Source organism: Oncorhynchus mykiss, chromosome 22, assembly GCF_057628025.1.
Source record: "Oncorhynchus mykiss isolate SJ-2025 chromosome 22, ASM5762802v1, whole genome shotgun sequence".
In the NCBI taxonomy this organism is placed as follows: Eukaryota; Metazoa; Chordata; class Actinopteri; order Salmoniformes; family Salmonidae; genus Oncorhynchus; species Oncorhynchus mykiss.
Window position 1 is genome coordinate 29,282,700 of NC_143043.1, and position 13,354 is coordinate 29,296,053.

Genomic DNA, 13,354 nt, shown 5'->3' on the forward strand with positions numbered 1-13,354 from the left:
CGCACTGTGCTCTTCACAGATGAAAGCAGGTTCACACTGAGCACATGTGACAGACGTGACAGAGTCTGGAGACGCTGTGGAGAACGTTCTGCTGCCTGCAACATCCTCCAGCATGACCGGTTTGGCGGTGGGTCAGTCATGGTGTGGGGTGGCATTTCTTTGGGGGGCCGCACAGCCCTCCATGTGCTCTCTAGAGGTAGCCTGACTGCCATTAGGTACTGAGATGAGATCCTCAGACCCCTTGTGAGACCATATGCTGGTGCGGTTGGCCCTGGGTTCCTCCTAATGCAAGACAATGCTAGACCTCATGTGGTTGGAGTGTGTCAGCAGTTCCTGCAAGAGGAAGGCATTGATGCTATGGACTGGCCCGCCCATTCCCCAGACCTGAATCCAATTGAGCACATCTGGGACATCATGTTTCGCTCCATCCACCAACGCCACGTTGCACCACCAGACTGTCCAGGAGTTGGCGGATGCTTTAGTCCAGGTCTGGGAGGAGATCCCTCAGGAGACCATCCGCCACCTCATCAGGAGCATGCCCAGGCGTTGTAGAGAGATCATACAGGCACATGGAGGCCACACACACTACTGAGCCTCATTTTGACTTGTTTTAAGGACATTACATCAAAGTTGGATCAGCCTGTAGTGTGGTTTTCCACCTTCATTTTGAGTGTGACTCCAAATCCAGACCTCCATGGGTTGATAAATGTAATTTCCATTGATAATTTTTGTGTGATTTTGTTGTCAGCACATTCAACTATGTAAAGAAAAAAGTATTTAATAAGAATATTTCATTCATTCAGATCTAGGATGATTATTCGGTATCGGCATTTTTGGTCATCCAATAATCGGCACCGGTGTTGAAAAATCATAATCGGTCGACCTCTAATACACGGTATACAGCCCAAGCCTAACTGCCACTAGATGTTATAAATGAAGGTTCAGTGGAGTTAGGGGTTAAGGATCAGGGGTCAGACTGACTCAGTGAGGATGCCATCGGCCGTGTCCTTGCCCTCCGGTGTGTCCCAGGTAACCCTGGCAGTGAGCTTGCCAGGCTCTGCCATCTTGTCCTTCAGGTTAGGACACTTTATTACTGGGGCATCCACATCTACCAGAGAAGGAGAGAGGAGATGGGGGAAAGAGTGGTTAAAAAGGTCAGCAGATGTGGAGGGAAGAGAAACAGGAAGAGAGAAACAGAATGTGATTTTCCCTGTTCTGTTCTGTCATGTTATGTTGTGTTATGTTATGTCCTGTCTGTGTAATTGGGGTGATTTTAGACTAGAGAAGCTGCTGTGATGGAGTGCTGTTTCGCCGAGTCGTGGCTGAAAGACGACATTGATAACATACAGCTGGCTGGGTTTTCCATGCATCGGCAAGATAGAACAGCTGCCTTTGGTAAGACAAGTGGTGGCGGTCTGTCTATTTGTCAATAACAGCTGGTGCACAAAATCTAATATTAATGAAGTCTCAAGGTTTTGCTCACCTGAGGTAGAGTATCTCATGATAACACGTAGACAACACTATTTACCAAGAGAGTTTATCTATATTTTTTGTAGCTGTCTATTTACCACCACAAATCGTTGCTGGCACTAAGACCGCACTCAACGACCCGTATAAGGCCATATCAAACAAGAAAATGCTCATCCAGAGGCGGCACTCTCAGTGGCCGGGAACTTTAATGTAGGGAAACTTAAATCCATTTTACCTCATTTCTTCAGCATGTTACATGTGCAACCAGAGGGAATAAACTCTAGACCACCTTTACTCCACACAGAGATGCATACAAAGCTCACCCTCCATTTGGAAAATCTGACCATAACTCTATCCTCCTGATTCCTGCTTACAAATCAAATATAATTGTATTTGTCACATGCGCCGAATACAACAGGTGTAGTAGACCTTACAGTGAAATGATAACTTACAAGCTGTTAACCAACAAAGCAGTTAAGAAAAATAAGTCTTTAGTAAAAAATTCAAATAACAATTAATTATAGAGCAGCATTAAAATAACAATAGCGAGGCTATATACGGGGGGTAGCGGTACAGAGTCAATGTGCGGGGGCACCGGTTAGTCAAGGTCATTGAACAGGTTGGGAGCTTCAAGTTCCTTGGTGTCCACATCACCAACGAATTGTCATGGTCCAAGCACACCATGACAGTCGTGAAGAGGGCACGAAAATGCCTATTCCCTCTCAGGAGACTGAAAATATTTGTCATGGGTCCTCAGATCCTCAAAAAGTTATACAGCTGCACCATTGAGAGCATCCTGGTTGCATCACCTCCTGGTATGGCAACTGCTCAGCCTCCGACCGCAAGGCACTACAGAGGGTAGTGCGTACAGCCCAGTACACCAGTGGGTCCAAGCTTCCTACCATCCAGGACCTCTATACTGGATGGCAGGAAGCCTAGTGGTTAGAGCATTGGGCCAATAAACGTAAGGTTGCTAGATCGAATAAGAACAAGGTAAAAAATATGTCGTTCTGCCCATGAACAAGGCAGTTACACCGCTGTTCCTAGGCTGTCATTGTAAATAAGAATTTGTTCTTAACTGACTTGCCTAGTTAAGTAAAGGTTAAATAAAAATAAAACAAAAATATACCAGTAAGAGGAAGGCCCTAAAAATTGCCAAAGACTCCAGCCACCCTAGTAATAGACCTTTCTCTCTGCTACCGCAGTACCAGAGCACCAAGTCTAGGTCCAAAAGGCTTCTTAACAGCTTCTACCCCCAAGCCATAAGACTGCTGAACAACTAAGCAAATGGCTACCTGGACTATTTGCAGTGAACCCCCATTTTTACCTACATGTACAGACGTGGCCAAAAGTTGAGAATGACACTAAATATTAATTTCCACAAAGTTTGCTGCTTCAGTGTCTTTAGATATTTTTGTCAGATGTTACTATGGAATACTGAAGTATAATTACAAGCATTTCATAAGTGTCAAAGGCTTTTATTGACAATTACATGAAGTTGATGCAAAGAGTCAATACTTGCAGTGTTGACCCTTCTTTTTCAAGACCTCTGCAATCCACCCTGGTATGCTGTCAATTAACTTCTGGGCCACATCCTGACTGATGGCAGCCCATTCTTGCATAATCAATGCTTGGAGTTTGTCAGAATTTGTAGGTTTTTGTTAGTCCACCCGCCTCTTGAGGATTGACCACACATTCTCAATGGGATTACGGTCTGGGGAGTTTCCTGGCCATGGACCCAAAATATCGATGTTTTGTTCCCCAAGCCACTTAGGTCCATCACTGATGGACCACCTTGCCTTATGGCCACTTAGGTTATCACTTTTGCCTTATGGCAAGGTGCTCCATCATGCTGGAAAAGGCATTGTTCATCACCAAACTGTTCCTGGATGGTTGGGAGAAGTTCCTCTCGGAAGATGTGTTGGCACCATTCTTTATTCATGGCTGTGTTCTTAGGTAAAATTGTGATTGAGTCCACTCCCTTGGCTGAGAAGCAACCCCACACATGAATGGTCTCCGGATGCTTTACTGTCGGCATGACACAGGACTGATGGTAGCGCTCACCTTGTCTTCTCCAGACAACCTTTTTGCCGGATGCCCCAAACAATCGGAAAGGGGATCCATCAGAGAAAATGACTTTACCCCAGTCCACAGCAGTCCAATCCCTGTACCTTTTGCAGAATATCAGTCTGTCCCTGATGTTTTTCCTGGAGAGAAGTGGCTTCTTTGCTGCCCTTCTTGACACCAGGCCATCCTCCAAAAAGTCTTCACCTCACTGTGCGTGCAGATGAACTCACACCTGCCTGCTGCCATTCCTGAGCAAGCTGTGTGCTAGTGGTGCCCCGATCCCGCAGCTGAATCAACTTTAGGAGACGGTCCTGGTGCTTGCTGGACTTTCTTGGGGCCCTGAAGCCTTCTTCACAACAATTGAACCGCTCTCCTTGAAGTTGTTGATGATCCGATAAATGGTTGATTATGGTGCAATCTTACTGGCAGCAATATCCTTGCCTGTGAAGCTCTTTTCGTGCAAAGCAATGATGATGGCATGTGTTTCCTTGCAGGTAACCATGGTTGACAGAGGAAGAACAATGATTCCAAGCACCACCCTCCTTTTGAAGCTTCCAGTCTGTTAGGGCAGGGTAGCCTAGTGGTTAGAGCGTTGGACTAGTAACCGGAAGGTTGTGAGTTCAAACCCCCGAGCTGACAAGGTACAAATCTGTCGTTCTGCCCCTGAACAGGCAGTTAACCCACTGTTCCCAGGCCGTCATTGAAAATAAGAATTTGTTCTTAACTGACTTGCCTGGTTAAATAAAGGTAAAATAAAAAAATAAAAAAAAGTTATTCGAACTCAATCAGCATGACAGAGTGATCTCCAGCCTTGTCCTCGTCAACACTCACACCTGTGTTAACGAGAGAATCACTGACATGATGTCAGCTGGTCCTTTTGTGGCAGGGCTGAAATGCAGTGGAAATGTTTTTGGGGGATTCAGTTCATTTACATGGCAAAGAGGGACTTTGCAATTAATTGCAATTCATCTGATCACTCTTCATAACATTCTGGAGTATATGCAAATTGCCATCACACAAACTGAGGCAGCAGACTGTGAAAATTAATATTTGTGTCATTCTCTAAACTTTTGGCCACGACTGTACATATTACGTCAATTACCTCGACTAACCAGTGCCCCCACACATGGACCGGTACCCCCTGTATATAGCCTTGTTACAGTTATTTTATTGTTGCTCTTTCATTATTGCTATTTTTCTATTTTCTTATTTTTTACTTTTTATTTATTTATGGATTACTTCAGTTTATTTAGTAAATATTTTCTAAACACTTAAAAAAAACTGCATTGTTGGTTAAGGGCTTGTAAGCATTTCACTGTTGAAAAAATCAATTTGATTTGACAGCTACAGACAAACACCACACACACAAACGCCATACACATACTGTACATCGGTAAATGCACACACGCACGCACGCACACACATCCACACAAGCACTCTCTGACTCACCTATGCAGGCACTCTCCCCTGAGGTCCAGGTCTTGTGGTACTGGCAGGTGACAGTCTTGGACCCCTTCAGAGTGTATCCAAGGGAGCAGAAGAACTCACAGCGGGAGTTAAAGTAGGATCCATCTGAACACTTATAGCCACCATTAGCAGGCATCTGTAGCTTAGGACACCGGATCTCTGACAGGGAAACACAAATCAAGTCCAAAAATGTACATGTATTTTCACAAAGAGGGTGTATGATTAGCAGGTAGCTGATGAATCTGACAATGATACTATTGGTTGTGTGTATCTTCAGTGGTTACATACAGTACCAGTCAAAAGTTTGGACACATCTACTCTTTTACGGGTTTTTCTTTATTTGTACTACATTTCTACATTGTAGAATAACAGTGAAGACATCGTAACTATAAAATAACACATATGGAATCATGTAGTAACCAAAAAAAGTGTTAAACAAAATCAAAAATATATTTTATACTTGAGATTCTTCAAAGTAGCCACTCTTTGCCTTGATGACAACTTTGCACACTCTTGGCATTCTCTCAACCAGCTTCATGAGGTAGTCACCTGGAATTCATTTAAATTAACAGGTGTGCCTTGTTAAAAGTTAATATGGACTTAGTCTTACACAAATTATGGCAAGAACAGCTTAAATAAGCAAGTATCACAGCCTCTTTTTCAACTTTCGCAACTAGATTGCCGGGCAGGGTGGGTGTGGGGCCAGAGACGGCAGGGGTTCAAACTGTAGAACCCAGTTCTTACATTTGAATATAAAAATGGATTTGATCAAACAAAACTATGCTACCTTTTATCTCTGGGACCCTCAGGATGACAAATCAGAGCAAGATTACTGAATGTAAGTACATTATTTACCTTCTGAGGTGAATGTATCAAACCAGTTGCCTTGATAAAAGCATGTTGTTGTTTTGCACTCTCCTCAGACAATAACGTGGTCTTTTTTCACTGTAATAGCTACTGTAAATTGGACAGTGCAGTTAGATTAACAAGAAGTTAAGCTTTCTGCGCATATAAGACATGTCTACTGTATGTCCTGGAAAGTTGGCTGTTACTTACAATGTCATTCTAGTCACATTAGCGCATATTAACAACAACCGTTCCAGTTTAGGGACACCGATCTTAAGACATGAAGTCAGTCAATACCGAACACATCAAGAACTTTGAAAGTTTCTTCAAATGCAGTCGCTAAAACCATCAAGCGCTATGATGAAACTGGCTCTCATGAGAACCGCCACAGGAAAGGAAGACCCAGAGTTACCTCTGCTGCAGTGGATAAGTTCATTAAAGTTACCAGCCTCAGAAATTGCAGCCCAAATAAATGCTTCACAGAGTTCAAGTAACAGACATCTCAACATCAACTGTTCAAGCCTTCAAGGTTGAATTGCTGCAAGAAACCACTACTAAAGGACGGCAATAAAAAGAAGAGACTTGCTTGGGCCAAGAAACACAAGCAATTGACATTAAACCTGTAGGAATCTGTCATTTGGTCTGATGAATCCAAATTTGAGTGCCATGTCTTTGTGAGATGCAGAGTAGGTGAACGCTTGATCTCCGCATGTGTGGTTCCCACCGTGAAGCATGGAGGAGGAGGTGGGATGTTGTGGGAATGCTTTGCTGATGACGCTGTCAGTGATTTATTTAGAATTCAAGGCACAATGAACCAGCATGGCTACCACAGCACTCTGCAGCAATACACCATCCCATCTGGTTTGCGCTTTGTGGGACTATCATTTGTTTTTCAACAGGACAATGGCCCAAAAACACACCTCCAGACTGTGGAAGGGCTATTTAACCAAAAAGGAGAGTGATGGTGCTGCATCAGATGACCTGGCCTCCACAATCACCCGACCTCAACCCAATTAAGATGGTTTGGGATTTTTAAAATTTTATTTCACCTGTATTTAACCAGGTAGGCCAGTTGAGAACAAGTTCTCATTTACAACTGCGACCTGGCCAAGATAAAGCAGTGCGACAAAAACAACTACATAGAGTTACACATGGGATAAACAAACATACAGTCAATAACACAATAGAAATATATATATATACAGTGTGTGCAAATGTAGTAAGATTAGGGAGGTAAGGCAATAAATAGGCCATAGTGGCGAAATAATTACAATTTAGCATTAACACTGGAGTGATAGATGTGCAGATGATGATGCGCAAGTAGATGCTGGTGTGCAAAAGAGCAAAAATAAATAACAATATGGGGAGGAGGTAGTTGGGTGGGCTATTTACAGATGGGCTGTGTGCAGGTGCAGTGATCGGTAAGCTGCTCTGACAGCTGATGCTTAAAGTTAGTGAGGGAGTGTCTCCAGCTTCAGTGATTTTTGCAATTCGTTCCAGTCATTGGCAGCAGAGAACTGGAAGGAAAGGCGGCCAAATAAGGAGTTGGCTTTGGGGATGACCAGTGAAATATACCTGCTGGAGCGCGAGCTACAGGTGGGTGTTGCAATGGTGAACAGTGAGCTGAGATAAGACGGGGCTTTACATAGCAAAGACTTATAGATGACAAGGAGCCAGTGGGTTTGGCGACAAACATGAAGCGAGGGACAGTCAACGAGAACATAGAGGTCGCAGTGGTGGGTAGTATATGGGGCTTTGGTGACAAAACGGATGGCACTGTGATAGACTACATCTAATTTGATGAGTAGAGTGTTGGAGGCTATTTTGTAAATGACATCGCCATAGTCAAGGATTGGTAGGATAGTCAGTTTTACGAGGGTATGTTTGACAGCATGAGTGAAGGAGGCTCGAAAATCAGATTGCATAGCGGAGAAGGTACGGTGTGATTCAAAACGGTTGGTGATCTGTTTGTTAACTTGGCTTTCGAAGACTTTAGCAAGGCAGGGCAGGATGGATATAGGTCTATAAGAGTTTGGGTCTAGAGTGTCTCCCCCTTTAAAGAAGGGAAGAAAGGTTGAACAGGCTAGTAAAAGGGGTTGCAACAATTGCCGCAGAAAGAGAGGGTCCAGAAAGAGAGGGTCCAGATTGTCTAGCCCAGTTTATTTGTAGGGGTCCAGATTTTGTAAAAGATTTGTAAAACACTTGTTTGGTTACTACATGATTGGTTATAACGTGTGTTATTTCTATAATGTAAAAAAATTTACAAATAAAGAAAAAGAAAAACCCTTGAATGAGTAGGTGTGTCCAAACTTGACTGGTACAGACTGGTACTGTATGTTTGGTGTAAAGGTGTCCAGTGATTTTGAGTCTCGCCAGTAGGCCAGGTGTGCGAGTTTGTGTGTGTGTGTGTGTGGTGGTCTCACCCCTGCAGGCGTAGTTTCCTGACCAGTGTTTGCTGGCCATACACACCACCTCTGGGTGTCCCTGCTGCATCTCGTAACCCCTCTTACAGCGGATCTTACAGCGCGATCCCATCACGTTCTTATAATACTGCCCCCCAGGACTCCGACAACTCACGTCGCCATGCTTCACCTTGATGGGCGCGCACCAAGGGGTCCCTAAAAATGGGGTTGAGTGGGGAATAAGAGGGAGAGTTATAGCATTCACATAAAAGATTGAAATAAATGTCCTTCTGGTTCAGATGCTGGACAGACATCTTCCTATACAGGATAGAGATAGACATTGTCTGTTTGTGCCGCAATGTAAATTAACTATTGGGGGCCGGGGGTTATTTACCAGTGTTTTGGACATCCATGTGTTTTCTCACCTTACTGCTAAAATGAAGAGAGGCTGTGAGTGTAAGTCAGGCAGTGAGTTTCCCATAGCAACATACATAATCCATACTGATTTACCACAGGACACAGTGTTTACAGCAGACTAAAGAGATGAAATCTGGAGTGCTGGTGTAAACCCATCCATCATCTTATCACAGGTAGAATGATACAATGGCTTTGTCACTTACCATAATCCATACTGACAATAAGAAGTACTTGCTTGAGTAAAGAAAAGATAGAGGTTGAGAGTGGATTTAAACGGGATCACTCAATCATACTGTTGATTAGAGCTACTAAACCCCATCAATAGAACTATTAATAAATATAACCTTCAGAATGGAGGCTGAAGTGGATGATGATCTAGAGCTGATTTACAGCATGAGGGATAAAGATTTGTCAGAAGAACACTGAAGTTGCCTCCAACTTTCCTCGACCAGTTGGATGGCTCTATCCATCCCTCAAAAGCTTACCTAAAGATTCCTTTTGGGAATGCCAAGTTTGAGGGGCCAGCAGGTTTGTATTCCAGGGAAATAAAATCTGCAGTCTTTTCCCCACTGGCTCAGAACACACACTTTCTTGTAAGCACGCACGCACGCAAACACGCACGCACGCACACACACACACAAACTTACACCAGCTGGACAGGAGCTGGACAGTTTGTGTGTGTGTGTTGGCTGTAACTCCAGTCTCCACTGTCATTGAGTAAAATAACACAATACTATATTTGAGTCTCTACAGAAGAGAAATAGTCCAGGAGTTTGGTTTGGCCCAGAGGGTAAAATTCCATGTCTAACTGACCTCAAAGAAAAGTTGAAAGTTAGTTTGACATAATTGTGTAGGTTTGTAAAACATGGGATGAAGCATATCGCTATCTTGTGGAGAAGAAAATAACAGTTATGTACATCACATTGAAGTGAAAGACACACAGCTAACTTTGATTGGCTTTTCAAATAAAATAAATGTTTTCAATGTTGATAAAAAGTGAAGTCAATGCTTTGAGTTTAAAAGGCTTATTTCAACCCTAAACTTTCCTGCGTGTTGAAAGCGAGTGCCAGAGTGTGTAAAAAGCGTGCGTGCGTGTGGCAGCAGAGCTTGGTCAAAGCATTCACCTCCGTTTCTACGAGCATATGCATCTTCATCATCTCCATAGCCATAGTATCCCGACCCTGAGAAAGTAAGAGGGAGAAGAAAGCAGCTAGTGACCAAGGCAGGGAGAGAGCAAGGCTGCATTCAAGATAAGAGTAGGGCTGCATTGGTTTCTGTATAGCACTTTGTGACATCTGCTGATGTAAAAAGGGCTTTATAAATACATTTGATTGAAAGGGTTTATCAACGTTTCAAAACATGATGTGGGCCTAATCCTTCAACAAAAGATTTGGGTTGGATTTTACTAGTGTTTTGCAAGAGGTCATTATTAAATCAAGATTATCACTGTTGGAAAACGTTGCTAAACTATTCCTCCAAAGAGGAATGAGAGAAATCTCTTTAACACATGCAGAGAAGAAGAACCCCAAGGGAGCCTTTCTCCCCAGCTGGTTTTGGCACAATAAATCACTTTTACTGCAACCTTGTTCTAAAACCAGTGGTGCAATGGCAACCTCACACTGGGGTCACATTCAGTAAGTATGAAACTGAAGGAAACGTTTTGGAACGGAGGAGGAACTACCTAAACCTTTTCTCCATACCAAAATGTTTTCTCCTGCTTGTTCTTGCTGAAATGTGACTCAGGGTCTTGTTGTGAGGTCACCAACATACTTACTGTGATATGTGACTAGTGCTCCAATATTGGTTTCCTTTCCTTCTCTCCTTCTTGGTCACTATGAGAGTAGAGGTCGACCGATTATGATTTTTCAAACGCTGATACCGATAATTTGGATGACCAAAATAAGCCGATTAAATCGGACAATTTTTTATTTATTTATTTGTAATAATGACAATTACAACAATACTGAATGAACACTTATTTTAACTTAATATAATACATATATAAAAATCAATTTAGCCTCAAATAAATAATGAAACATGTTCAATTTGGTTGAAATAATGCAAAAACAAAGTGTTGGAGAAGAAAGTAAAAGTGCAATATGTGCCATGTAAAAAAAGCTAATGTTTAAGTTCCTTGCTCAGAACATGAGAACATATGAAAGCTGGTGGTTCCTTTTTATACTTCTTATGGCTGCAGGGGCAGTATTGAGTAGCTTGGATGAATAAGGTGTCCAGAGGTGCCCAGAGTAAACGGCCTGCTCCTCAGTCCCAGTTGCAAATATATGCATATTATTAGTACATGTGGATAGAAAACACTCTGAAGTTTCTAAAACTGTTTGAATGGTGTCTGTGAGTATAACAGAACTCATATGGCAGGCAAAAACCTGAGAATATATCCAAACAGGAAGTGGGAAATCTGAGGTTTGTAGTTTTTGAACAGCCCTATCGAATACACAGTGGGGTATGGTTCATGTTGCACTTCCTAGGGATGACTAGATGTCAATCGTCTTTAGAAGCTTGAATGAGAGCTCTTTGAGTCAGTGGTCTGGCAGAGAGCCTGGTCCTGGTCAGCGCATTTCACATGAGAGCGACCTGAGTTCCATGGCTTTTCTACAGACAATGGAATTCTCTGGTTGGAACGTTATTGAAGATTTATGATAAAAACATCCTAATGATTGATTCTATACTTAGATTGAAATGTTTCTACAACCTGTAATATAACTTTTTGAACTTTTCGTCCGACGTTTGGCTGGACCTGCACGAGCGTTTGGATTTGAGTACTAAATGCCCTAACAAAAGTAGCTACTTGGACATAAATAATGGACATTATCGAACAAATCAAACATTAATTGTGGAACTAGGATTCTGGGAGTGCATTCTGATGAACATCATCAAAGGTAAGGGAATATTTATAATGTAATTTCTGATTTCTGTTGACTCCAACATGGCGGATAAAAAATAATAATTTCTGAGCGCCATTCTCAGATTTTTGCATGGTTTGCTCTTTCCGTAAAGCTTTTTTGAAATCTGACACAGCGGTTGCATTAACTTCTTATGGCTGGGGGGCAGTATTGAGTAGCTTGGATGAATAAGTTGCCCAAAGTAAACGGTCTGCGTTGCTAATATATGCATATTATTATTAGTATTGGATAGAAAACACAGTTTGAAAGATGTCTGTGAGTATAACAGAACTCATATGACAAGCAAAATCCTGAGGAGAAATCAAAACAGGAAGTGAGAAATCTGAGCTTTGTATGTATTCACCAGAGTCCCCAATGAAATCCCCTTGAGATATTAATGATGTTGCACTGCCTAGGGGTTCCAGGTGTTATTCTAGATGTCAACCATCAATAGAAATTTGAATGAGACTTCTACGGTGTTGTGGGAGTGAATGAGAGCAGAATCTATCAGATGTCTGGCAGTCAGCCATTTTCTGATCACGCTTATTTCTCATGGTATTCACTTGCGTTCCATTGCTCATGAAGACGTGAAGGAATGCTCCGGTTGGAACTTTATTGAAGCTATATGTTAAAAACATCCTAAAGATTGATTCTGTACTTAGTTTGAAATGTTTCTTCGACCTGTAATATAACTTTTTGAAGTTTTTGTCCGATGTAACGCTGACAAGAATGAGCGTTTGGTTATGTATACCAAACACGCTAACAAAAGAAGGTATTTGGACATAAATAAAGGACATTATCGAACAAAACAAACATTTATTGTGGACCTGGGATTCCTGGAGTGCTTTCTGATGTAGATCATCAAAGGTAAGGGAATATTTATCATATAATTTCTTGTTTATATTGACGCCATCATTGCGGCTATTATGACGTTTACTTCTGAGCACCGTCGCTGATTATTGCATGGGTTTCTTTTTCCGTAAAGTTTTTTTGAAATCTGACACAGCGGTTGCATTAAGGAGAGGTATATCTATAATTCCATGTGTATAATTTGTATTATCATCTACATTTATTATGAGTATTTCTGTTGAATGATGTGGGTATGCAAAATCACTGGATGTTTTTGGAACTAGTGAATGTAACGCGCCAATGTAAACTCATATTTTGATAAATATGAACTTTATCAAACAAAACATACATGTATTGTGTAACATGAAGTCCTATGAGTGTCATTTTATGAAGATGATCAAAGTGATTAATCTCTATTTGTGGTTCTTGTGACTGGCTGGAAAATCTTTTGCTGGAAAAATGGCTGTGTTTTTCTGTGGCTATGAGGTGACCTAACATTATCGTTTGTGTTGCTTTTGCTGTAAAGCATATTTGAAATCGGACACTGTGGTGGGATTCACAACAAGATTACCTTTAAAATGGTATAAGATGCATGCATGTTTGAGGAATTGTAATTATGAGATTTCTGTTGTTTTGAATTTGGCACCCTGCACTTTCACTGGCTGTTGTCATGTCGATCCCGTTAACGGGATTGCAGCCCTAAGAAGATTTAACATGAGACTTCAATATTCCAAGGTAAGAGGTTTTAGGTTGTAGTTAATATTATATTTATAGGACTATTTCTCTCTTTACCATTTGTATTCCATATAACTTTGACTATTGGATGTTCTTATAGGCACTTTAGTATTGCCAGTGTAACAGTATAGTTTCCGTCCCTCTCCTCGCTCCTACCTGGGCTCGAACCAGGAACACATCGACAACAGCCACCATTTGAAG

General features: G+C 41.9%; 1 protein-coding gene across 6 annotated transcripts in view; it reads right to left on the bottom strand.

Annotated features, from left to right (window-relative positions):
• LOC110502010 (sushi-repeat-containing protein SRPX) overlaps positions 1-13,354 on the bottom strand; it is a 28,462-nt gene that overhangs the window by 9,200 nt on the left and 5,908 nt on the right. For 2 of the 6 annotated variants that reach the window (XM_021579903.3, XM_021579906.3), the window contains exons 2-5: positions 9,794-9,850; positions 8,274-8,468; positions 4,987-5,163; positions 982-1,108 (exon numbers count right to left, since the gene is read on the bottom strand). In XM_021579903.3, coding sequence (XP_021435578.1) covers positions 982-1,108; positions 4,987-5,163; positions 8,274-8,468; positions 9,794-9,850 — 556 coding nt within the window. Of the gene's footprint in view, positions 1-981; positions 1,109-4,986; positions 5,164-8,273; positions 8,469-8,646; positions 9,851-10,443; positions 10,497-13,354 lie in introns of those variants that run through there. The other 4 variants (XM_090215780.1, XM_090215781.1, XM_090215782.1 and 1 more) reach the window with 3 other exon arrangements.